This window comes from Thunnus maccoyii, chromosome 12 (genome assembly GCF_910596095.1).
Source record: "Thunnus maccoyii chromosome 12, fThuMac1.1, whole genome shotgun sequence".
NCBI classification, from domain to species: Eukaryota; Metazoa; Chordata; class Actinopteri; order Scombriformes; family Scombridae; genus Thunnus; species Thunnus maccoyii.
In genome coordinates, this window is record NC_056544.1 from 7,611,925 (window position 1) to 7,638,383 (window position 26,459).

At 40.0% G+C, this 26,459-nt stretch overlaps 2 protein-coding genes across 5 annotated transcripts; one reads left to right on the forward strand and one right to left on the reverse strand.

The window, feature by feature from the left end:
• Nucleotides 1-1,329: 1,329 nt before the first annotated feature.
• On the reverse strand, nucleotides 1,330-10,695 carry plcd1b (phospholipase C, delta 1b). Of its 3 annotated transcripts, none has more exons than XM_042429801.1 (15): nucleotides 10,388-10,695; nucleotides 8,745-8,903; nucleotides 7,708-7,936; nucleotides 7,427-7,556; nucleotides 6,806-7,034; nucleotides 5,881-6,082; nucleotides 5,085-5,229; nucleotides 4,829-4,981; nucleotides 4,563-4,715; nucleotides 4,293-4,452; nucleotides 3,463-3,579; nucleotides 3,146-3,324; nucleotides 2,898-3,030; nucleotides 2,220-2,369; nucleotides 1,330-2,010 (listed from the first exon to the last, which is right to left on the reverse strand). In XM_042429801.1, exons 1-15 carry the CDS (start codon nucleotides 10,419-10,421, stop codon nucleotides 1,919-1,921), a joined length of 2,265 nt encoding a protein of 754 aa, XP_042285735.1. In that variant the 5' UTR covers nucleotides 10,422-10,695; the 3' UTR covers nucleotides 1,330-1,918. The 3 variants fall into 3 exon arrangements, with proteins under 3 accessions (XP_042285735.1, XP_042285734.1, XP_042285733.1); XM_042429800.1 differs by lacking the exon at nucleotides 10,388-10,695 and adding an exon at nucleotides 9,274-9,608 and having other exon boundaries at nucleotides 4,293-4,449; XM_042429799.1 differs by lacking the exon at nucleotides 10,388-10,695 and adding an exon at nucleotides 9,274-9,605.
• Nucleotides 10,696-13,679: 2,984 nt separating this feature from the next.
• LOC121909043 (serine/threonine-protein kinase OSR1-like) lies at nucleotides 13,680-25,981 on the forward strand. Of its 2 annotated transcripts, XM_042429407.1 has the most exons (17): nucleotides 13,693-13,938; nucleotides 14,876-14,988; nucleotides 16,045-16,153; nucleotides 17,462-17,603; nucleotides 18,463-18,518; nucleotides 18,740-18,849; nucleotides 18,943-19,044; nucleotides 19,344-19,477; nucleotides 19,625-19,673; nucleotides 19,777-19,842; nucleotides 20,090-20,212; nucleotides 21,546-21,581; nucleotides 21,749-21,892; nucleotides 22,111-22,216; nucleotides 22,302-22,370; nucleotides 23,278-23,342; nucleotides 23,435-25,981. In XM_042429407.1, exons 1-17 carry the CDS (start codon nucleotides 13,869-13,871, stop codon nucleotides 23,507-23,509), a joined length of 1,569 nt encoding a protein of 522 aa, XP_042285341.1. In that variant the 5' UTR covers nucleotides 13,693-13,868; the 3' UTR covers nucleotides 23,510-25,981. The 2 variants fall into 2 exon arrangements, with proteins under 2 accessions (XP_042285340.1, XP_042285341.1); XM_042429406.1 differs by having other exon boundaries at nucleotides 13,680-13,938; nucleotides 18,740-19,044.
• The last annotated feature ends 478 nt before the right edge of the window (nucleotides 25,982-26,459 follow it).

Here is a 26,459-nt window from a genome sequence, read left to right on the forward strand (position 1 = left end):
GAAATGTTCCCTCTTCAGCAGATGAATGTGAAAACAGCCTTCTGGCGTCAAACTTGGCAAATACATTATTCTGCACAGTGAAGCTCAAACATTCAAAAGAAGGAACAAGAAGACAAACACATTTTTGAGGGAAGGGGGACTTGAAACTTGCAGTAACTGATTTTTTTGGGTGCAGTGGACTCAATTTGTAAACCGAACACCAAGCTGGTCTGGCAAACGTGTTGGTAAATAGTTACTTATTTACACATAGAGCAGACATGGAGAAACATTTATTCGGAGTCGTGTTTGTGGTTACCTAATGAAGTCCAATATTCGCTCTCCTTTAAGCTCTTAGTTTTGGTTTTCAATAACTCCTGAGGGACATAAATAGCCGCAAACACTGATTTGGGAACAGCAAAAAAGTTATAAAATAATGTAATAAATGTTGCTGTAAAACTAAAACAATAAGCCCTTTCACATACAGTCGTGTGATTACTTATTAATATAAAAATGCTGATTATAGCTGCTTTAAGACATGTAAAAATATTCTGCTTGGAATAATGTGTCTGATATGGCTTTTCCACGATAATAAAAATACAATTACTACATTAAAATCCTTAAAATGGCATCTACTCCTCTCTCATTAAAAAAAACAAAATCTATGAATATGTAAATAGCTTCATTTTCAAAACTTTTCCTGTTGGACACAAGATGTCTCCAACTTCCCTGTAAAGTCCATTCTCAGTGTTTGTGTACTGGAGGCTCCAAGTTTCCACGTCACACTTGGTAAAGTAGTCTATCGGACCATGATTGGCTCCAATCAGAAGCTGTGATGTCACAAATCATACTCATAGGTACACGTCTTGTTGTCCGAATTAAGGTGAGGCAGAGAAACTTTCCTTCTTCAGCAGCAGAATGTGAGATCAGTCTCCTCTGCACATACATCATCTCACAGTGAAGCTCAAACAACAGAGGGAACAAGAAGGAAAACACATGTGTGAGTGGAGGGCGACTTTAAGTAAATATGATTAAAGGTTATTATGCAATTCAACCATAAGCTAACCTATCTGCATGCATCTTCTCCCTGACCTCCTTTTGATTGTTGGACTCTGTGTACCAAGGGTGTGTCCATCCAAAGTTCATTGGGTAATGATTTTATTCCATGGAACAGTTAAAGTGGCTCAGCCTGTGTGGGTAGTTCAAAGTGGTTAAATATCCTATTGTATGCACTGCAGACTATTACACTTTGTTATGCCATTGTTATATATTATTGAACAGAAGTAATTACTTGGTACCACTGGATTAATAGTCTGGTGATTAAGTTAATAATAAAATACACTGAGACAGGTGTTCATGTTGAAAACTTTTATCTTCATCTTGATTCATAAAAAGATAAAGAAATAGTCATTATCATGTTACACAAAAGATGAATCATACTTGACTGAAAGTACTGCTTACGTGTATCTAGAAACTGGTCATTTGAATAAAAAGATTTAAATACACAATACATTAACTGACCGGAAATGAGGGACACAAGTTGTCTACAAAAGAAGAAAAAAACAACCAATGCCATCACCATCTGAACACGGTACAAAACTAGTGCAACTCATACAAACCAATTAAAAACAGTTTGTATAATAGTCCCTGTAATGTGATTCATATGCAGCATTATGAAGTGTATATGTACAGAATTTGCCTCCCAGCATAACTCATTTCCAGTTGCAGATGGTTTAGTTAAAACTGGCACTACCGTCCCATGAGAAGAATGTGGTCTTTATCTGCTTAAACTACTGGAATTAAGCCAATAAGTTAATCACGAACTACAGCTAAAGAGCGTTTTAAAAAAAAGAATATAAAATCCAGTTAAAAACAGCTAAAACATGGCTGTGTGATGAAAGTCCTAGTGTCCTGTAGAGAGACAAAGCCAGGTGGTAACATCTTATTCAGCATCCATGACCATGATGTGTATGAAGAGTCCAGCTGAGGGGAGAAGGTCTCCGTTTTTATTGAGCAGAGGCACATGTCTGTATCCTGTGTGGGAGCACAAAGCGGTTGCAGTCAGAAAGAGGAGAATATGAAGAGCTCTTTGTGCAGCATGTGAATTGAGTTCTCTATGCTTGACCAGAGAAGAGATAGTTCCCGTCTCTGTTCATTTATGAAGTAAGAAAACATCAAGCTATCAATGCTTTTGCATCATTGGGTTACAGTGTGAAAAAGGTTTCAAACGTCCATGAACTCACCCATTTTTAAGCTGTTGAATGGAAGTGTGTACTGTGCAACAAACTCATTATCAGACGTAGAGTCATAGTCTTCCACGACAAAGCGCACCATTGCCAGCTCTGGCACGTACACGTCAAACTGGAAGTTATCGTTCCACTGTGGGTTAAAACCTGCAGCAGAAAGAAACCGTCAGTAATCTAACATCTGACGGATGTTCTGCGTCATTAATTTCTCATGTTCAGCGCATTCCAGGAGTTATTTTGTGATCCTTTAACCTGCCTAGTCTACCAGAGTGCCTTTCCACTACACCCAGGGGGCGAGCAACAGTCACAAAACTAAAGATGCAATATTTGTTTTATGTGCACCGTTGCATTGTGTACACTGTTGCATTCTGGTCTATTGAGGCTATTATCAGTAGATGACATGTATTAGCATGGCTCTGGAAAAAAAACTGTGCTGTTAAATCCTAAGAAAGTCATTTGATATTTTCAGTTTATGTTTAAGAAAAATACTGAACTCCATTGTAGCTGTGTTAAAAATCAGTGTTGTGGCTATGTTCAGGTAATGATCTGCTAGAATTAGGAAAATACTACACTAAAAGTATAAAATAGATGCAGAAACACAAGACATGTATATGACAATTATCTTCCTTTTGTAAACTGCATTGAAAAATAATGTTTTAAAGTTAGAATAAGTACCATTGTTTTCAAGATGACCAGTCTCTTTCACAGCGACGTCAGCTGGCACTCCGTAGATCTCCACCTTAACTAGCGGGTCAACGATGGAGGATTTCTTCTGGTTCACTTTGGGGAGCTGTTGGGCTGATATAACCTGGTGACAGGTGGAGATAATACAGATCCTTCTTGATATGAAGTCTTTACTGAGCAGGACACACATGTTTGGGAATAAGGCCCACAGGTGTATCTCTTCACAATAAAAGCCTCACCATGACATGGAGCGTCTTGTGCTTCAGCCAGTCTCCTCGGGTCAGGGTGATGGGGTCGAACTCTGAGGCTCTGTCCCTCATGTAGGCCGGTTTCAGGATGTAGCCGCTCTTACCGTTAATCAGGAATCTGCCCTGGTTCACATCCATGTCCGTGCAGGATGTCTGGAAGTTTAAGGCCACTGGGAAGGAATGAATAAGATGATGCAGGGACAGTGAAAAATACATAACTGTCTCATTTTCCACTGGTGAGTGCTGTATTATCAGACAGGACAGTATATGTGACAGTTTGTAATCTCCTCCAGTGTAGTATTATGTACCTATTTGACAGCCAGCGTTCCACAGGGGCACTGGGTTGTAGTTGGATGAGTCAGTCCTGGTGCCTCCTGGATAGATGCGGCTCAGCTTGTCCACATTATGATGGATGTAGGCATTCGCTGTAGAAAACAAGACCAAAGAACAGAGTTATCTACTCAGCTGAAACTAAGTTTCTATTTTTCTATCAACACAATATACAGCTTACCCACACTTGACCCTGAGAAAGACACCATTATAACTGGAATCACCACAGAAGGACAACAACTGTTTATCAGTGTTTCTTTCTTAAGTATATTTAGAGTTGATGGTGTATGAGTGGAAATAGGATGAGTTGAAGTAGAAAGGAAAGGAAAATGTTAGACTCCATTTCTTTTTTGACAGCAACACTTGATATTTATCAAAATAACTATTTTTTTTTTAATGAAAATGAAACATTTAAAAGCCTAATTCTCAAATTTAGGATAAATTTCCACTTGTATATTATTAGAAATGTTGTTAACACATATTTAAATAATTAGGCAGGCTTTAAAAATTTAGATTTTCCATACTGCAGATTACATTTTATTGTTGTGTAACTTTTTTAGTTTACTAAGGGATTAGGCCAACTTCTAAAAGGAGGAAATTGTGTTTAAATCATGTTTACATGGTTGTTTCCAGCTCAGCCATATTTATGAGCTTCATAATAAATCAAAACAGGGTTTTCAAGAGTCAAATTTACAGGAATTTTACAAAGCACCGATAAGAAATGTATAAAATATCCTCACTGGTACCTTCTTAAAATAAATCATGGGACTAAAACACCTGACTGAATTCAGCACAGAGTTTTCCTCACCTGACTCCTCTGCCAGATTCACGGCCTTTCCTTCCTTGAAGGACGACATCTCGTAGAAGCTCTGGTTCTCTCTGGCATCCTCAAAGCTGTGGAAGTGGACGCTCTTACAGTAGATCACCATGTCGGACAGCTCCTTCGCTAGTTTCAGCTTCTTTTTCTTCTACACATGAAATGGAGGATAAAGGTGATACAAAAATAAATATCTCATAGTTCTAAAAAAAATAAGTTAACTAAGCTAATTCATTTACTTTCCCTTGATGTCACCCTCACCTTGCTCTTCTCTTCCTCCTTCTGTTCATCCTCATCATTGGACTCTTCCTCCTCTGTCACGTCAGGGTCATCGGCAGCGGCCTCCTCAGCAGCAAAGCTGGCCTCCAGTTTGTTTAACCTCTTCCCTTTGATCAGGATCTTCCCCTTTAACTCCTGAAGGTACACAAGCACATAAAAACATTGCAGCTCTGTGATTAACTGATGTCATCTCAACCATCTTTCAGTCTTGACAAGTAACGAAGGACAACATAAAATGAAAAAAAAACCTCAGGAGAAGGGAAGTTTGTGGGCATCCCATCCCCAAGGGGAGACGTGACGAGTGCACTGCCCAGGATGGAGCTCATATGGTGGGCCATGACTGCCTGCTGCTCCACGCAGCAGTGGTTCTCCAGGGAGAGGATCACTGGGTAATCGGACGTCTGGGATAGAAAGACCAGACACACAGAGAGAGCAGAGGAGTATTCACTGGAAACTTTATGATAACATACTGGATACTACTGGACACTATAGAGATAAACTCACCTTAAAGGCATACTCCTTGATGGCTGTGATCACATCTTTGAAGAGGATCTTGGAGGTGAGCGTGTAGCCGTGGTAGATCACTGGCTCGTCATCTGATCCGTCCCAGCAGTCCAGCTCCACACATCGGCAGCCCTTCAGCAGAGCCCTGAGAGAGTCACACCTAGCATTAGTGACTGAACATCTGAACTAAAAATGGTTCGATAAAGCAGTCACCATTTTTACTCTGCCAACTTGATTTTAAGATGGATTATAGAGGAAATTATATCTTACTACAAAATAATACCTCACACGAACACTGCATGCAAATGCGAAAAAAAAGTAAGAGTGAATTACTTTACTTTCAATCATATAAACCTCAAATCTCATACTTGGCTCCTATTGGTGGAATATAGAGGTAGGTTTCTCTACATCTCACACACCTCTGATATAGGGTTAGGGTTAGCTGGGGGTTTTTTTGTGATGCAGTGGTTTGTTTCTGACAGGCATTTTCTACTGATTCAGGATGTTTCTGATGTAAACCAGTTGAAATGCAGCGAAGAGAACACTGCTAATCACTAGAAGACATTTCTTTGCATGAACTAAACTGTGTCCTCAAACTGCATTGAGACAGATGTTGTGCTCAATCTGAGACATCCTGCAGCTCTCACCCTCCTCCTACAGAGCGATAACCAGAGTGCAAATGTTGGATAAGTATCTGCAGACTGCAACAGTTTTATCAGTATATAACAGCTGCAGCAGCTGAAACGACTGGGAGACTTCAAGGACAGATTCTTAAAGGTGCAATGAAAGCTGTTACCTGACATAAGCCTCGGTGCTGCTGGGCCCTTTGAGCTGATCCTCCATGAGGTAGGTGTTGTGTGAGGAGGAGATGAAGTAGTGGTTGAGGGGCTGGCTCATGTCCTGATACACATCCTTGTGCTCTGAATTTAGGACCAAGGCCTCTGGATTGTGCAGGTACATGAGGAAGCCATCTTTGGACAGCAGCTTCTTCTCCTTGGCTGAATGAGGACAAAGCGAAACAATAGTAACCAGGCGGGTAGACTCAAAGTATGTCGTACACATACTGTCTCCCTGTAGAGGATGTGATTTTCCCCTGTGCTTTTTTCATATTGGAGTTTAAGATAACAGATCCTTGTTGAAGAGATGGTACGCATTAAAAAGTGAAAGAGCACAAGAGGCTCTGCAAACCTGACTTAACATGTGTCCAGCATGTATGTAAAACAGACATATAATACATTACTTATTCCTCAGAGCACTGACATCACTGAATAGAGTGTTATATTTCCCATTTTGCATAGTTTGTAAGTTTATCTTGAAGGTTAAAATTAATAGCTGCTATCCTGTCTAACTGGTTAGCTGGCTCCCCAGTGTGATATTTGACTTGGAAAACTGCTAATGTTATACATCAGTCCTTACAGTCAATTTCTAACTTACAGCAGCACATTAGCATCAACCTACTGAAGTTACATGTTACTCACCAGTGCATCACCCATTTTTCATTTTTTTTAGACACCAGATTGATGCTGCAAAGCTCACATTATAGGTACACAGAACAAAGCAAGATTTTAAAGTCTTTAAATATCATAACAGTTTTAAAAATCACCTAAACAAATGATTCATTATTTATAAGAATTGAAATACAAAATGTAAAGAAAACAAAGCCCCCATTACGTCCTAATAATCAGAAACAAAAACGTGTGATTTCAAAATATGTTTCTGACCTTTTTGATCCGGCTCAAACTTCTCAATAATCTTGTGTGCGTCAGCCAGCGTTGTTTTCTCTCTCTGTTCTTTCATCAGGAACTCTACCAGGTTTTCAGGGCTCATGAAGTCCGTGGTTTTAGCGTACTCCCCGAAGATCACGTCAATTTCCTCCCGATGGGTCAACAGGCTATAGAAGTGTTCGATCTCTTTTCCAGACAGGTATCCAGATTTTGATTTGTCGCAGTCCTGTACAATGGAAATAGAATATGAAAGTCAGTCCACACTTTACATTTAACTTGCTATAAACTTTATATTAAAAGGTGACTATTTTATTCATATTAAGAGGGTACGGTTTAAGGTGACTATCTACTAATCACAGTGTTAAATTCATTCCTTCTCTACATTTATCTACAAGTACAGCCTGGCCAAAGGCTAAAATATCAACTTAACACTGGTTTGCTTTTCATTGAGAGCTCAACCTAGCCACTTTCAAATAGATTGGATCAGTTTAGGTGAGAAGGCTTAAAACATAATTTGGTGTTAAATTACATCCACTCACTGACCCTGCAGAAATGACTTATCTGTTTTTAGAGTGATTTTGATCATTAGGAAGCATTAAAGCGCTCTGAGGGCTTCACCTTGAAGAGCATTTCTGCATAGTTGTCGTCCACTTCGATGTTGATCAGACGCAGGAAGTTCTTGACCTCCGAATGACTCAGCTTGTCATCTTTGTTCTTGTCTGCCTTCACCAGGCAGCTGAAGATCCAGCTGAAAAGTTTTTAATGTAAGGAATGGATATATGCATGTACAAATAGATTGTCATTCACCTCACATGGCACTTATGGTCGCTGAGGACTGATACCAAGATTGTAAATCAGTCGGATTCATAGAATAACTTCCACTGTCATGACAAGGATACTGCTCTGTCTTCTGCTGGCTGCTGAGGTTGTTCATGTTGGAGACCATTTTCTGCAGACTGTTGACCCACTGCTTGGCCTCCTCCTCTGAGCTGGCGATGAGGTCCAGGTTCTTGCGGCGGCCCTTGAAGATGATGGAGAAACAGCGACCATCCACCTGCTCCTCTGTGTACTTCCTCAAGCCTTCCGACTGACGGCCCACTCGAACCGCTGAGATGTCATCAAGTGAAACTGAGGACAGAAGAAAGGCCATTAATCATATTTTAGGGTTATAGTATTTCATTCGGTAAATGAATTTCCTGCAGTTACACACATAAAGTCTGTTTACTTCTGCTGAAACAGCTTTGCTGTTGTACTTTTGGTGTCCTCAGGTATGAGGCATCACAGACCAGCCTGCTTGGCAAACATATACCTGCTGTTTGCAGTTTACTGACGTCACTTTACAGGTTTCTGGGACTTGAATTAAACCATTTTCAAACAGCTGCCTTTCAGTTTTAAGTCACTAATGTAAAGACTTATTAGATGCATGTTATTGCACATGGCAACGGTAATAAAAGCATCGTCATACTTCAGTTATCAGAGTGTTATAAGAACAGTTGATGGATGTAATCCAAGTGAAAACATAGCCAGGCCTATTTTAAACCACTCCTCCATGCACTAAAAAAAATTTAAAAAATCACTATCTCCATAAACACACCCATAAAACTTATCAGTGCTATCATGAGCAACCCAGTCATGTGTGATACCAAGGCCTTTCCGACAGAAATAATCTTTTATAGCTCTATGATCAGTCCTCCACTTTTATAATCCATGAAGGCAAAACCCAACTTTCCTGAGAAAACATATCAAAGATGGTTTTAGTTGTATCAGAAGTCAAATTTGTGTTGGATGTTGTTAGGTAATAATTATATGTGTAAGTCACAGGTAAAGAAGAGATTAAGTGAGACGTGTATCCACCACAACACCAGACAGATGTGTCTAAGAGGTTTTGCTGGTGGGTCTCACACACATGTAGCTGGGATGCTGGGACAGCACTCACAGGTCTGCTTTGTCCTGAAGGTTTTTTTCGATTCGTGCCACATGGTCTTGCAATCCTCCTGAAGTCTGTAGTAACGGGTCTTCTTCCAGGATGGGGAGCGGACCTTGAGGAGGTCTCCCCCCTGCAGGAGGAACTGGAGGTCCGGGTCACCCTCCATACCTGAGAAACAGGGGAGCAGGGAGCAAAGTTCAACAGGTCATACACTAGATGACTGCAAAGCTGCTCAGCTGAAAGCCATTTTACACGATCCATATGTCAGTTGACTCAAACCTTAAACATGACTCTCTTGCCTCCTATTTAACCTGCATTTATCTCATCAGACAACTCAGTGTGGTCAAACCATACCATGTTTTTGTCAGCCATCTATAACCATGGCAGACTGTGTAAAAGCCCCGCAACATGTTTCAAAGCTTTAAACATAAATACAAGTCGAGGTCTACGCTGTGACACCAAAGCATGCAGTCTGACACCGCACAACCTTATCGTCACATCTGTAACAAGATATTCCGCAAATAAGTGTGCCGCCTACCTAGGAGCTTTACGTTCATGTGCATCACCTCTTGGTTCCTGGCATAACGAAGCATTTCCTCAGATCTGCTGGTTTTTGGTTGTCTTTGTGTGCAATCCATGGTGACCACGGGTGCTGAGACACTACCAGACTGTGTTCACAAGGCGTCGGAACAGACCAATGTGCTAAAGGGCGTGAACCAGTCCCACTCAAAGTTCACTTATCATCTGTGTCAGGACGCAGCTAACAGACAGACACGAACTAGAGCTACTACTGTTTGTCAAGTGTGCGTAACGCTGGTAGGGATGGTTTACAACCGCTGTATGGTTTAAATGGTGGTATATGCATTTCATTTTAAATAGCATTTTTCGGAAAAAAAATGTTACTTTTTTGAAAATTCAAATATATCCTGTTGTTTACATTATAAACAGGATACAAAAACACAGTTTAATGACTTTAAAGTTTGCCTGACCAGACAGAAATTCCACATAAGTTCAAAGTGTGACCGTGTGATGGTATTCCAATTAATGTAATGCTAAACTTTACAAAATATTACGTTTAAACAGAACATTTGTGTGAGACTGTATATGGTGTTCATTGGTTAGTTTACGGGCTCCACTTAGTGGTGACATGGTGGTACTGTCAAGTGCTGTGATTTAGTCACTCAAAGCGACAATACTGACTGATTTAAAAAAAAAACGTATAATCAACAAATACATTAAAAGCTATAAGGGCAGAGGATTATAACAGTAGGTCTCGGTAACAGTGCTTGTAATGAGGGTGTTTTTGCTCTGTGGTTTATATGAGGGCTGTGCGCTGTTTTGGTTTTGGTCAGGCAACACTTGTTTCTGTTTGCAGCAAGGTGAAACTATATCAACTGGATGAGAGTGGCCACACCTTTTAGCAGAATTTCAAACAATTTTAATAATCCTGCGGGTGATCGTATCCCAATACATAAATATGAAATACAGAGGAAAAAATGAACGGTATCAATTAAATTGTAAGATAAATGAGTGAAAGACACTCTAGTTTGCTGGTTTCATTTTTGCCTGAGGATAATTGGGATAATCTGGTGGGAAATACTTACAAGACTCGCAAAACGTTTATTTAAAACAGAACATGTGAATTGTCCTACCGTATTGCTTTTCGAGTCCATTCGTTTCCATCATCTTTGATTTGTTTTGTTTTTTTCTTCCTTTTTTCGCAGTCAGCTCTCTCCTCGTTTCACTGAATGCACCTTTTCATCCACAGCTGCTCTTTCTTTCCATGTGCGCAATTAAATAAGAAAACTTAACTTCGGGATTGTTTCAACCGAGTTTGAAGACAACACACCCAAAGGCGGTAACAGGTGGGTTTCTCCTGCCAGTCTGAATGGTGTCAGCACTCCTGTAGGCTCCAACACCGGTTTGACAAGCCTGCCATGCAATCTGCACTGCTGATGTCACAACAGGGCAGGTTACACCTTAACACTAGATTTTGCCATCAGGCATATGGGACTGGTTAACATATACTGCATGACAAATGTAGCCAGTATTTAGAGCATGTCACATTATTAAGTTGCAACCAAAGTGAAAAATACCCATATTTTTTAATCCATTTTTTGTAATCCTGTTTTCTTCGCAGACTCTAAAACACTTTCAGTTCCTGAGATCTAATTCCTCACCAAGAGGAAACACTAGATGTGACTAAACAGGGAGGGGACAGTCACCTGAGAAAACATTCATAAGCCTCAAGATACTGTAATCATGTCTGATAAGTCTATAAGTCTTATTTACATAATGTGGAAATTTCCCATTGACTCATGTCTGTGGTCAACTTCTGCAAAAACCTTTGGTAATTCTATTTTCATGTGGCCACCTGTTCCTCTTTTGAACAAAAAGTAAACATGACCAAGAAGGCTGAATAGCAGAATTGGCTCACTGCCCATCGGCATAGTTCACGGTCAGTTTGAGCATATTGGTTACACTGAATTGCAGAGATGAAGTCTTTGCTTCCCTTTTCATGTGCAGCTTAGCCTTGGCAGGATAATAGCACTGCAATCACTGGTGCGTTGGGGCTCTTGTGGCTCTCAGCACTTCCCTTTCAGCCCTGGCTTACCCTCAGCGCGCTGTCAGCATCAGGATGAGTGAGCTTTAATGCAGCATCAGGGGAGAGCTTCCGGGCCAGGGCCGACCATTTCCAAAATCCACAAGGTTCAGGGAAACAGGCAGGAAAACAAAGTGCAGTATGGCCTTTGTATTTGTATCAGTGTCACAAGTGCATATTTGTGAACACAAGATGTAGATTATTTTGTTAAATGCACAGAAAACTATCACTGCAGATGTGTATTTTTTATTACCATTAATTATTCCCAGACACCAGAAAACATGCTCTTTATTTCAGTTTCATACTTCATGCACTTGCACACCTTCACCTGGGAGCTTAGGGTGGAGCAACTTGCTGAAGGGCATCTTGAAGTACTTGACGAGACAGGAGACGGTGTTACAGTACATATTCATGTTCTCCGGTCAGATTGTTTGACCATTTATTGCCCTTTTTTCAGCCACTTTATTCATTAAAGCATCTGCTTATTTAACAAAATATTCATCAGTTGTTATGAGTCAATTTTTCAGTATCTCTGTGATCATTTTTACATTCTCAGAGTTATGTGAACAATGACTGCTTTACAACATTTCTGAAGTTGTTACAATACATTATAATATCCCTGATTTCTATGGACAGAATACCTAATGAATAAATGGAAAATCATCAGTTAGTCCAGGCAATGTCCTTTTACAGCAAAAGATGTATCTGTATCAAAAGCTATACCTGGCTGTATAAGGTGCCATGCAACTAACCAATTAACAGAGACTCCATCTAAATCAGTGAATTTGTTTCAAGTGGATAATTATGGACAGTATCAAATAAAGCTTATCTTTATTTCAACACACAGTGAACAGGAGGAAGCAAATAACTTCTCTAGTCTGTGTCTTTGCTTGGTATCTGTGTCTGTTGAACAAGCAAGAACAGGCCCTGCTGTTTCCTCACATACCACTGATACCATCCATAGTTTTGCTGCTTTTCCCCAAAACATCCTTGTGTCTCAGGTCACTGTTTCACTGACATAGATTATGTAATATCCTGAATTAACACAGGACATAACCCGAAGAAGAATTTAGAAAGGGAACTATAACTAAAATGACATGTAAACAACTGTCTAATGTGTGTATTTGCTGCAAATATTTTTAAAAATGCATTTAGTTCAGAATACTGCAGTTTTACCACTGTGGATGTGTGCTTTTCATGAAACATCTTTGCAAGAGTAGATTAGTGTTAAAATTTTTATTCACCATTTCCAACATAGAGATTAGGAGAATACCCAACTAGAGATCTCAAAGTAGCCCAAAAATAAACCCTAAACATACTGTAGACTGTGCTATTTTACTCAGCTACTGCAGTTAACTTGAATATTTGCATTTCATGCTACTTTATACTTTTGCTCCTCTGCATTTTAGAGGGAAATATTGTATATTTTACTCCAGTGCATTTATTGAATAGCTGCAGACCCTGTGACTAGCTACTTGTCATATTAATATTGTACATAAAAATCTTTGATGAGTTTATATAGATGATGCATTGTTAAAGATTTAACTAACCAGCAATATTCGAGTCAGTTAAAATTAGCTCCACCTTAAGCAGCTACAACATTTAAGTAATACTTACATGTTAATGCATCAATATGAATGATTCAGTGGCCTAACCATAACTATCTGGGGGCAGCACAGACCCTAGACTCTTTTTTAAAAAAGGCCTAAAATAAACCTTTCTATTAAGAAAGGCTTTTCATCTTTTTCATCTTAACTCTTCTATTTGTGTTCTATTTTATCAATACTGTAGCACTTTGAGTTTCACTATGTATTAAAAGTGCAGTACAAATTAAATTCATTATTATTATTATTATTATTATTATTATTATTATTATTATTATTATTATTATTGTTATGGTCATTTTACATGAGTACTTTCACTTTTGTTGCCAATGTAGTTTTTTTTATTAGTTGTATAGTGTAGTATTGATACTTTAACTTGAGTTAATGATCTGCTTCTTCCACCACTGCTGCTGCTCTTGTGCTGTTTCCTGAACAGGTTTTTCACTGAACACGACTAAGCAAAAAGTTGTGCAACAAAAAAGCACAAAGAGCTAACGCTTTGTAGATGCATTAGCGCCCTCTACTGGGTGTACTGAACACATTTTTATAATCATTTCCAGAGTAACATATTAAATATCTCTTTTGTAAAGACTAAAACACTTCAACAATGACATGGCCCATGATATATTACTTATTACTGTGTGCTACTTCAGTATGCTGTCTGTTTTCGAGTTGTTTGATTTAACAGCCGTGTTTAGCAGCATTGCCACACTCAAGATGGCGACACCTTGTTTCCGCCTCCTGAGGTCATACGTAAGACGACGCGTCAGTCGCGCGTAAAGTTGTGTGTTGACAGGAGCGGCAGAAGTTGTCAGCGGAACAGCAGCAGCAGGAGCCGAATGGAGTAATCACAAAGATATTATCCCCAGACGACGTCTTCATTATTATTTAGACGCAGTGCTTTAACAACGCTCAAACGACGACGCCATGGCAGACGAGCAGTCCTCTCTACCCTGGTCAATCGATAGGGATGATTATGTTCTCCATGAGGTGATCGGTGAGTCTTTAGCTTAGCGTGCTAATGTTAGCATCCAGGCTGGCAACCGCCACCAGTTAACCCAGCTGTCTGGAGCTAGCAGAAGGCCAGTTATAACCCCACGGCTACACTGCAGGAAGGTGAACAGCTGAGTAGAGTTTTCTTGTGACTAGGCCAAATTAATTAACCGTTTCTGCTAGTTGGCGAGCTAAAGTGAGACAGCTTCTTAGCAGGACAGGGTGAAGCTAAACGGCTAGTTCCCAAGTTAGCCGACAGTGCGGCGAAGAGCCGTCAGATGCTGGAGTGGGTGGTGCTCTTTATCTGGATATATACGGCCTGAAGTAAGGCATTCACAGTTCACACTAGTCCAGATAACGTGACTGATTATTATAAGCAGGAAAGTTGGTCTGTTGTGGCACCTAACTGTTAGATTCCTAACTGATTCCGTGAAATTGTGGATGGATGCTGTGTGTTACAGTACTGTAAAACACTGCAAATGACCTCAGTCCTCTATCTTACAAACCAGTTTTTATTCAGAGAAAGCTTCGTCTCACATTGCACACTGTGTAATGTAGTGGAGCTGTCATATCCTTACTGTTGACTTCCTCTGCTCTTGAGCAGTGAGATGACACACAAACTCTCTTCCCTACTACTCCACATTTTTCTCAGTAGTATTTATCACCCATAACTTATGTGCAATACACTTATTTATCTATTTGCTACTTAATGTGCAATACCAGACCTGCGCACCAATGTGCAATATAATATATATTTTAATTTTGCTCTCTCTTTATCTTTCTCTCGTCTCTCATTTTATTATATACTCTAATTGGAACAAGGGCATGAAGAAGCCATGTCTCACTGCCTTCAATGTTGCCATCTGCTGTGTTGCTGTGCATGTGACAATAAAACCTCTTGAATTGTTTCACTCTAAATCTTGTCGTTATATTCTTCTCAGGGAGTGGAGCCACTGCAGTGGTCCAGGCAGCATATTGCAACCCCAGAAAGGAGAAGGTGGCCATAAAACGCATCAACCTGGAAAAATGTCAAACTAGCATGGATGAGCTCCTGGTAAGAGACTGTAGCAATATGTGAGACAATATGTGCAGTCCAGATGTTATTCATGTGTGTGTCTGTGTGATGGGAGTGGTGTGGGGTGGTCGGGTTCACACCAGTCAGGAGAAAATCAAAAGCTTGATACCGCAACTACCTTGAGAGTTGAGTAAAATCAATGAATGAAATGCGAATAGAATGTTCCTGTGCAACAATGTGTCTCGTAATGACACTGAATTATTATGTTTTCTTCAGATTATTTCACAATATGCGAATATTAACGAATAATTGTGACACAACAGCAAAACACCCAGATGAGATAAGAATAAAGTCAGTTTCGTACACACACACACACACGTCATCAATGAGTCATGTTCAAGTGCAACAGAAAGTTCCAGTAAAGCTTTGATTGATGCTTGTGCACAGTGGACATGCGGATTTTGCAGCAGCATGTTGCAATGTCAAGAGAAAAAAAAGAACATATTTTAACAGGTTAGTCAAAGTACAAACAGTCCGATTATTCACAACGAGGTGTGATTATGTGAGGAAAGAAACTCACCGCTACACTTTCGCCAATCACCACACGTTTCTTCCTCATATTAGGACAATTATTTTGCTTTTCAAGCACTGTCAAATATTCAACGATGCCAATTGTTTTTGTAAATATTTAATTTCATTGCCCTATCTCTCAGGACTTTACCTATCCAGGGCTTACGTAATGCATCAAGGACCTGAATCCACCTGTGTCTGTCTTCTAGGTTAAAAATGTCTTGGCTTGGTGGCTCAGTGGTGATGTAACCCAGGTTACTCCACTGTCTCTCGTCAGAGGCACTGTGCACTTCTGATTTAAGTCTGGGCTGTTTTAACAGGATTGGTTTTTAATTTGAAGGAAGAGGGACAGGAGGAGGAGGATGTGTCATTCAAGCCACACTGTCAAATTTTATTGAATGAAGTTAAAAACAAAAGAAGACAAAGGAAAACAAATCCTACGTAAGATACAGTCTGACTGTCTGAGCTTCAGAGTGTTTGCTCCTCTTGTGATCTTTTATTCCAATTTTTTTTTTCCCTGTGCAGAAAGAGATCCAAGCTATGAGCCAGTGCCACCATCCCAACATCGTGTCTTATTACACCTCCTTTGTGGTGAAGGATGAACTGTGGCTGGTGATGAAGCTGCTCAGTGGTGGTAAGTGCTGAGGTGTTGAAGAAACTCTGCTTCTGACTCGACTTGCTCTTGGTTAGCGCTTATCTTCACCTTGATCTCGACTTGACTTTCTTTGTCATAGCTCTCTATTTTTATCTCAAACAAGCTCAGGTTTTTCACCTTGACTGAATGTTTGGATTAAGTCCTCATGAGGCCAGTTGTGCTGGTTCAGTATTAGGTTGTGTTGTTTTTGCCCTCACATACTTAAAAAAAGTTAAAAACAGCTAGTGACTATACAGTATATTTATCAATTCTGCATCGGTTTGAACTACATCAATAGACCTGTTATAATCAGTAGATGTCATTTAATAAATAAACATTAAAATGTGGCTGGTAATCTTATTTTGATTTAAGGGTTGTAGTATGAAATGTGTGTTTCTCGCTAAATATTAAAGAAATAGTTTGATGTTTTGGGCAATATGCTTATTTTCTCTCTTGCTGAGAGTTAGATGTGAAGATTCATATCACTCTCATATCTGTACATTAATCTGAGGCTACAGCCAGCAGATGGTTAGTTTAGCTTAGCATAAAGACTGGAAACGGTAGGAAACAGCTAGCCTGGCTCCTTCCCAAAGGCCAAAGTATGAGGCTGCCAGCACCTCTAAAACTCATTAATTAATAGGCTACACCTACTTTGTTTAATCTGTACAGAAAACAAATGTGTTTCTTTTTCCGTACGCAGTAACTTCCTGAAGTCTCTGCTGGTTGCCTGGCAACCTCACAGTGACGACAGGGCTCCCAAAATTTCAAACTAATCCCTTAAAATCTGAGTGTAAAGCCAACCTTCTCTGTCTTATAACATTTCCTCAGTGCAGCCAAAGTGAAGCCCTTAAAAAGTTGGTTGTTCTTGAAGAATTTCCAGCTTTGAAAAAGCTTATTTTTTTTTTACCTCTATTATTGTTAGTCATTACTCCTGAATGTTTGGGACATTTCCGAGTGTCAACTCAACTTGGTAAGGCAGGGTTTTTTCACTTACAGCTACCAGTCCATTCATAGACAAACAGTAAACAACATAAAAACATTACTTCATTATAGATAATTATAGCTACATATCTGTATGCATCATCATGCTCGTTCACTCTTCCAGAGGTTTAGGAGGTCTGGTGCTGCAGCGCTCTGCTGACTTTTGGCAAGCTGGGTTATGTTTAGTTATGGAGCAGGACCCAACTTGGCAGGTTTTGTTTACAGTACAAATCTTTACCAAATAAATGCCACTCAATGTGCTTTTAATTACTTGCCTACTATTGTACAGTCAGCATGTCTTGTGACAAGCCTCTGGCTCTCTCTCAGGCTCAGTGTTGGACATCATCAAGCATATCATCTCTCGCGGCGAGCACAAGACCGGCGTGTTGGATGAGGCCAGCATCGCCACCATCCTGAAGGAAGTGTTGGAGGGGCTGGAGTACCTTCACAAAAACGGACAGATTCATCGGTGAGACACATGATAAGAGTTATGGTGACGCATCGCTGTCGATCTCTGTACACTGGGCATGAGTCCTGGTCAGCAGTATGTCTCATCATCTACTCCTGTGTCGGCTCACTCTGACACTGAGCCTTTCATCTCCGTACATGAGCGTGCAGTTTGAACTCGCCTGGGCTCCTTCAATATTTAATACACTGAAAATGCATAATTGAGGAGGTTTGTTTTACATAAAAGTTCCTCCTTAGAACACTGTGAACCACCACTGAAAGAAAGGCCTCTCTATATCCTCTGTGCCTTGTTGTATGACAAGAGTAATTGTTTCAAATTAACAGACTCTTCATTCATGCCCATGTCTCTAACAAATAGGGGTTTCTTTAGTTGCATTGACTGACTTAAAAAGAATTAAATTTTTTTGAAAGATGGATTGATTTTGTGATGTGCTGCTGCGTTATCAGGATTTAAGTCCTACAGAATAATCATTTGACTTGAGTGTGAATGAAACCTATCAGGGGCTACAGTTTCAGTGAGCGGAGACAGTATTTCATTAGGGAGGTAGAGCGGCGGCTGATTGAACTCAGATGCTGTGGCTAATTCACTTACACCTAATCAGAAAGGGGAAGGAGGGCATTTAGAGAACAGAACATTTGTGAACTGCACCCGGTGCAGAGTAAATCCACTCCCTTTCTCATATGCAAACAGAAATCGGGTGGATTAAGATGAAGCAGATCAAAGGTGCAGTTTTAACTTGTGGTGCGTTTGTCTATTTGCAAAGTCAGCATTCAGCGTAGCCACTCCTCTGTCGGTGCAGTAACAGACTTGTTGTATTTTAATCGTTCATCTTGTTTTAATCTTTCTTCTTCACACACAGGGATCTAAAGGCTGGAAATATTCTTCTCGGGGACGACGGCTCGGTGCAAATCGCTGGTACAGTGTTTCTGTTTTCTCTTCATCTTCTGTCGTCTCTGAAATGACAGGAAGGTTTTAATATCTTGTCAGCTTATTCGCCCATGGTTTTAATTCCCGATAGATGATCTAGCTAGACAGACTACTCCTACATAAAACAAAAAAAAAAAACACTTTTGAATCATCTATTCCTTTTTCTCTTGCTCTGTCTTACACACATGCTGCTGGTTGTCTCCCACCAGATTTTGGTGTGAGTGCCTTTCTAGCAGCAGGAGGAGACATGACCAGGACCAAGGTTCGGAAGACATTTGTGGGGACACCGTGCTGGATGGCCCCGGAGGTCATGGAGCAGGTGCGAAGCTTGTTTTTTGTAGACGGTGTAGATGGTGTCTTTTCTTTCCCTCTGTTAGCACTCTGCTCACGTGGTTGTGTTTTTAATCCACAGGTCCGCGGCTATGACTTCAAAGCTGACATCTGGAGTTTTGGGATAACAGCCATCGAACTGGCCACCGGGGCCGCACCGTATCACAAATATCCACCTATGAAGGTAACTGTGTGTACTTATCGTATCTGTATGTAATTAGTACAAATTCTCTGAAATGTTCTATTTTGTTAGGTACAGATGTCTATCTCTCATGATCTTTATTTCACCACTTTGCTCAAACAAAACAAATTGAGATAATTTTCGCTGAGCTCTGCAGCCTGTCGCAATATTTGGTGCTTCGTATAAAAATGTTGATGTCTTCAATATTAAGAAACTTTTGGAGTACATTTGTTTCCCTCATTACAGAACACAGTTGATTTTATTCTGTTTACTGACTGAAGCTGATCTGTGTGTGTTTGTAGGTGTTGATGCTGACTCTGCAGAACGACCCTCCTTGTCTGGAGACGGGCATCACAGACAAGGAAATGGTGAAGAAATACGGCAAGTCCTTCAGGAAGATGATCACCCTGTGTTTACAGAAAGATCCAGAAAAAAGGTCAGTTCCTAAACCCTCTTTGTAATGGTGGCATGATTATTTTAAGACAGATTTAGGTTGGTTTTATTTTGCTTTTACCTTCCATTAGATTCCCCAGTTGTTTTATGAATACAGTGAAGAGACCTGTGTCTTTTTTTTCCTTATTAGGCCAACTGCCGCTGAGTTGCTGAAGCACAAATTCTTCACAAAAGCCAAGGTAAGCCGTCATTGCTATTATAAAAATATAATGAAAATATTTAATGTTGTTTAAAAGAGGATTTTTATCGACCTTGTAAGAAATGTTTGTCTCTCTCTTACAGAACAATGAGTACTTGCAGGAGAAGCTACTACAGAAAGGTCCAACAATAACAGAGCGATCAAAAAAGGTTTGACAGCCATCGCTTATTAATGTGAATGTAGACTAGTAGATTTCATGTCTATCTACAGTATAATATTGTGTTGTTGTGCGCTGGTGTACTGTCTTGTCATGGCTACGTCTCAGTTTGCTAACTTTTTACTTCATGCGTGCTGGGATTCGCTCAATCCCCCTGCAACCCTGAGGATTAACCAGGAGAGTTACAGGTTTTGTTTTTTGTTTTGTTTTGTTTTTTCCTTTATAATTGAACTGTGTAGGTGCGACGTGTGCCAGGCTCCAGCGGCCGCCTGCACAAGACGGAAGACGGTGGTTGGGAGTGGAGCGACGATGAGTTGGATGAAGAGAGTGAGGAGGGCAAAGCTGCTGTGGCAGCTCTGCGGGTGAGACCCTGCATGAGCGTGTCTTACAAAACTATCAATCCAGTTTGGTTTATAAGGCCATTATTCTGTATTTCTCATTGAACACAGTATTCTTCTGGTCAGCAGATGGTGCTGTCGGACTGTTGGTCTTAACATTTTGTAGCCGAACTAGAGTTTGCTTCTGTTGAGGCCTGTTGCTTCAGTGACTATGTTTACATGCACAAAGGATTCAGGTTTTTGCCCTTTTTCTGAAAAAGACAATATTCCCACTAATCTGTTTACATGGCTAATGAAAATGAATATTCCTCTAATATTCCCGTTTATATGCAGCTGGACATACTCTGTTTATCACGACAAAATATGGAAAAGTGAAATGGCTGGAGTCGCTTGTGCCATTTTGCTTCTTTGCGTCAAAATCTCTTTTTTTTTTTTTCAAAGCTTTCCACCAACTTGTTCAACCGTTTGAACACAACCTTCAAAAACCCGTTGATAACCAATTGTTTCAAAATGTTTAAAAGTCGATGTGTTTCTCCTTCCCACCAGAAACGTGAGTTTTTTTCTTTTGGGCATGCATCTCTACTGGAGCCTTGTAAACTGTTGGCTACTGTAGTTGGTTTATTTACAACACACAAAGGAAAGAGCTGTATGTCCAAAGAATGCTCCTAAAACCCGAATAATATTGACATATCCCACATATCTTAATCGGAAAATGCTACATTTGAAATATCCAAATGGAATATGCTGTTTACATGACCCGCATCAAATTCAGAATAATAGTGGATTATTAAATTGTACCTTCCGCGTCTGCGAGTATGCTAGGGTCTGCGTGACATAAATTTCGTCATCAGAGGGTATACGCATATACTCTGTGGTGACATCCGCGTACCCACAATTTGTCGTGACCACACAGATTTGTCCGCACCAGTCTGCACAGTTACAACGCTGTCTTCTTGTAGACACCGATCTACTTACTAGTTTGTCTAAAGATATAATGCAGGGCTTCAGTTTTAGAAGAATTGTATCTACACATGTAATACTGATTTGGCCTTTCAGAGAGGACATAAAAAGACATAAATGTAGAAAAAACTAGACCAGACACCTGCTCAGATCACCTGTTCCACTTATTTTCCAGTGTGTGTGTTCACGTTGATGCAAAATTCATGTGTGGTTGTGGGGTTTTACTCTCCTGTCATCTTAACTGTGATTTCAGTTAAGTTGTGTTGTGTTTAAAGTCAACTACCTTGTGTCAATTTTCCTTCAATCCTATCATACTCCCTTTAGTACATACATTGGGGGGAATAAAGGGAGAATTGCATGTTTTTAATCCTGACAATCTGTCATGTCCATTCTGCAGTCACCCAGAGTGAAGGACGGGTCCCAGAATTTGGAGGTGAGTCCATTTGTAGTGGACATGACCTGAAAATCTTGATTTATCGTAATGCCTTGACAGAGCGATCTGCATGACTGTCTTACGTGTTTCCTCTTTTATTTTGCTTCTCACACATTCATGTAAAACCAAAAACACCCGTCGATTTACTTGCGTGTCGTGCCTCTTAGATTTTCCCACCAACAGATGGTGCTGCAGGTCATCTGCAGCCAACTGGTCCAGCACAGGAGAGCCCTGCGAATGTGGGACAAACAGGAGAAGACATTCCATCACAGGCTCAAACAGCGAGCCCCTCACATGGACCCACTGCTCAGGTAAAAACGTGTTAACAACATACCTGCTGCAGAGGGCAGAAATAACTGAAGACAGTAAAGTAAAACTGCAAGCCAGAACAACAGGTGTAGATTTTTAAAAAGGAGAGAAAAAGTTCAATACTGCATATGACTGTGCTGGTGCTTTATTTCACTTACCTCCTCCTGCATTCAAAGCACAAGTGCTGTATAGTAACCCCGTCACTGCTGTACTGTTGCAGGATCCGGCTGCAGCCAATGCCAGCATCCCCATCAGCCTCGTCCTGAGACTGAGGAATCCTAAGAAAGAGCTCAATGACATCAGATTTGAGTTCATGCAAGGCAGAGGTAAGAAGCGTCAGCTAGCTTCTTCTCTTCTCTCATGTGCTAAGAGACTCTGGTCTGATGTTTTCCTCTCCTCTTGTCCCCTCAGACTCTGCTGACGGAGTCTCTCAGGAGTTGGTCTCCGCAGGTCTGGTTGATGGGAGGGACTTGGTCATCGGTAAGTAAGAGCTGTAGCACTGCATTATGGGATATTCACAGTTGTTGTGATAATCTGATGAAGTCAGTTCACTGCTTTGGTTTAATTTTATCTCACCATGGTATGAAAACTTTCTTGAGATTCATCACAAAGGCAAGAAGCTTCATGTTACTGTTTCCACCACCTCAGTTTACTTGTCATCTGGGTTTAGTTTCATAGCATCTGAACAGAGTTCTTGATGTTATTTTGAGTAAGTTTCAAGTTAATATATTATGCAACACTGAAATCAGTAGGAAGAAGGCAAAATTAATAGGAAAATCGAAAATGTTTTGGAAAAATGTTAAGTATACAGTACAAAACAAAAGTTTGGATCCACTTTCTCATTTAACTGAATGGGAGGTTGTGTCCAAACTGTTGACCAGTACTGACTGTGATAGGGCTGCTCTCAAACGATGATGAGTAATTGGTGGAGAAGCCCCCCCAAGTCGACTCACTTCTCAATTGTACTTCAATTTTTAAAAAATGTTTTGTGTCACTGAATACAGAGCAACGCAGGATAACAGCATGGCAGTCTATAAACCGACTGCTTTGCTAAACTTGTTTTGAACCATATGTTTGTTCAGCTGGGTAGAGGCCATTAATAATACATGTCTCCTAATTGTTGAATATTCAGCCTTAACTGGCGACTCCGAGCCAACTTGGAAAATTCTGATGCGGGTACAGCCCTAACATGTGATTTGCAGTAAATGTATTAAAGCACGCAGAACTACTGGTGCAACATTTTCTGAATACAGAATTCAGTTTCTGATTTTCTAATGTTCCAAAACCAGTTATTTCCTGTTTTCACCAGTGGTCAGGATGGAAAAGTCTTGTCATCTCTTTTTACATCAGCTGGTCATCTGACATGGTTCCTTTATCTTCTTTCTAGTTGCTGCCAATTTGCAAAAGATTGTCGATGATCCTCACAGTAACAGAAATGTGACCTTTAAACTGGTAAGCACACAGACCATTTATGAAATAATACAATGGACGATACAATGGTCATAATACTAAGTACAGATCATGATGTTGTTCTCTTTTCTTAGGCATCTGGTGTGGAGGAGTCTGAAATTCCTGATGATGTTAAACTCATTGGATTTGCGCAGCTCAGCATCAGTTAAGTCAAACAGAGCGAGCAGCAAAAGACAGCAACTCAAGGTATTGCACAGCTGCATTGTAGTCAATTCCAAGAAACCACTACTGCCAAAGAGAGGAGGAGCAAGAGGAAAACTAGGAGGAGCTGACATGAAGCTGGCAGGAGTGTGACACTACTGCAGGACGCATGAGGACCACATTGAGAAGGGGCTCAGTTCATCACAGGAATCACACTTGAAACGTTTACAGTGCGCTTATAAATGGGAGAAGAGATGCAATCAACTATATCAACTCCTGATTTCTTTCTTTTTTCTTCTTCATATGTTTTCTTCCTCTTCATACATAAGCACAATCCAAACCATCTCCTGCCAGTACTGGAAGTGATTGCCTTTTTTGTTTCTTTTTAATCAACTGTGCCACAAAACTCACAAGAGTGTCGTGCCACCTTTATATGGCACTTTATACTACACTGAATTTGAAAAGTGTAAATTCAGCCTTAGTTATATAGTTAGTTTACTATAGATTTTACCAGTGCGATTGGTGAAAAATTAAGTCTATCTGTGATTATTGGGTATATTCTATGTACGCATATCTAAAGAAATCTAAGAAAATCCCTCTCAAGAGAGAGAACCATAGTTATAGTTTAGTTAACTTTGTAAATTCAGATGGTTTTTACTACCAGATTCTTGTATAAAGCAGTGCGCTGACTTCTTCTCTCCACAGTATCAGTGTATGGTGATTTTTGTCAAAACATAACCAAAGAGTTTAGGCTCTGATTGCACTGTTGAAATCATTGAGATACACATAAATCAGCTGTAACTGCTCTGTCCCATTACTGCAGTTGCGACACTTTGTCAGATGATGTTTTCCTGAGGTATTTAAAGACAGGATTATTTTCACAGATTGAGACCTGCCTGATATTCTTATACTATGCAATAGTTGTTTTCTGTTGACCGCATGTGACCTCTGGTTGTTAATGATATTTCTCTTGGGTTGGAAAAAAAAAACAAAACTACATTTTGTGCTTGTACCTCAATAGAAGTTCATAAAGAGTCAACCAGCAAAACAGGCAGCTTCAGAATTTACTGTTTTTCACAAGCATGGTGATAAAGCGCTTTACACACCTACAGAAAAACACAGGTAATTGGTAATTTCCTTTTTTTCTATGTCCCTGATGAACCTTGTAAGAGGTAATTCGGCCTGTTTATCATTAATGATCTAACAGCGCGGAGGAATCCTGAATGCTGGTGATGTGTGTTGAGCCCGGGGCAGCTCGTTACAGGCTGACTGCTAATGAACTTCTGTGGAGATGTGCATGCTCAAAAAGTATTCCACCAAAGTGAAATTTGGCTTAATGGGGCAGTTCATCCAAATTGCAAGAAATATGTTTTCTCACCTGCCATGAGTGGCATGTAGCCATGCAGATAGGTTCGGTTTTATTTTCCACATCTGTTAGAGATTCATGCAAACAAACCAATATAATTGAGATGAATGGAATTTTGTTTTTTGTGGTCCCAGCATTGAAAATTAAATTTGTAAAACTCTTTAACTAACATGTCCTTGCAGACTTGGTGTCTCCACTACTCTGGATAATCCACAGACCCGCTGCAAACAGTTTTCATTGGAACTACTTTCTACAGAAGAAAAAGTCCCTTTGACAGGGTTGACAGTGTGAATTATTCAAAGTAACGGTGACAGTGTGTTTTGAAAGAAATATTACTGCTAGATTTGTAGCCATGCTAATGCTGCGGCTCTATGGATGGTGATCCCCTCACTTTTCCTCCAGCGCCACCACGAGGTTGATATTTTTGATTATTGCTGTGGAATTTAATACATACATTAATGTTCCCCTCAGATTTAATTGTAGTCACTTTGGTTATCCCTAAACTATTTAAAAAGTAATTAAATATAAAAATATATATAATTTGTCCCACAGCTGCAAAACTAATGACATTCCCATTAGCCTCAGTTGTATTTTGTGTTACAAGGTGGCTGTACTCACATTAAATGTAATTTTTCATTGTTGTTATAAACACAAAGAAAATTCCACTCACCCATTCATTGAATTGAGTTGACAGATATCTCACATTTTCAATACATAAAACCAAAACTATCTGCATGGCTGGACACTAGTAGAGATAAGTCTTTGTTTTGTTTTTTTTGTGTATTGGGTGAACTGACCCTTTACATTTTTCCAGAGGCCAGCTATTTAGTTTTTTTTTGTGACTAGACAAGTTGTTTTGACATTACTGTAGTGTCTGTGCTTTCTAAACACTCACCCACAAGTCACTGTCGTCACTCCCAGTGTAGCTGTATGGTTGTTTTGTACCACATGCAAGGGCTGTGATATAGCTCCTAGTTCAGGTACTGATGTAAATGGTGTATGTAAACATGTTGTAAATGTACGTATGATGACAACTCCATGCACTGTCACACAAACATCATGAGGTTTGTATGTAATGATGTAGATGCATTCAATACATGTCGGATAAAAGGAACATTTTACTTGTAAATATTGATTTAGGCAAACGGCTGGTGAACCTGATCGGTGACTCATCTTCTTCACTACACAGAATTTAAATTGTTTTGTAGACTTTTCCACTGTTGGCCTTTGTCAGAGCATCACTAATCATGCACAAATTATTTGTTCGATTGGCACCTTATTGATGTGTTAACATGAGTATTTTGGAATTACATGGGGCTTGTGATCACACACTCTGTGCTTTGATGTCAAGATATGCAGTTTTTCTCACTGAAACCTGCCCAAAGCTAATGGATACAAAAAAAGCTTTTTATTATTTTGACAAGTCGGATGGCACAGGTTACACTTTCCTCTCTTGTGTGTGTGCGCGAGCATGTGTGTACGTGTATGTGTGTGTGTGTGTGTGTGATTTTGGTGATAAATGATTGATCAACAAAGACTTTGTGCTGAAAGTCACCTAGATTTCTAAATTTCTTTCCCATTAATTGTTTACT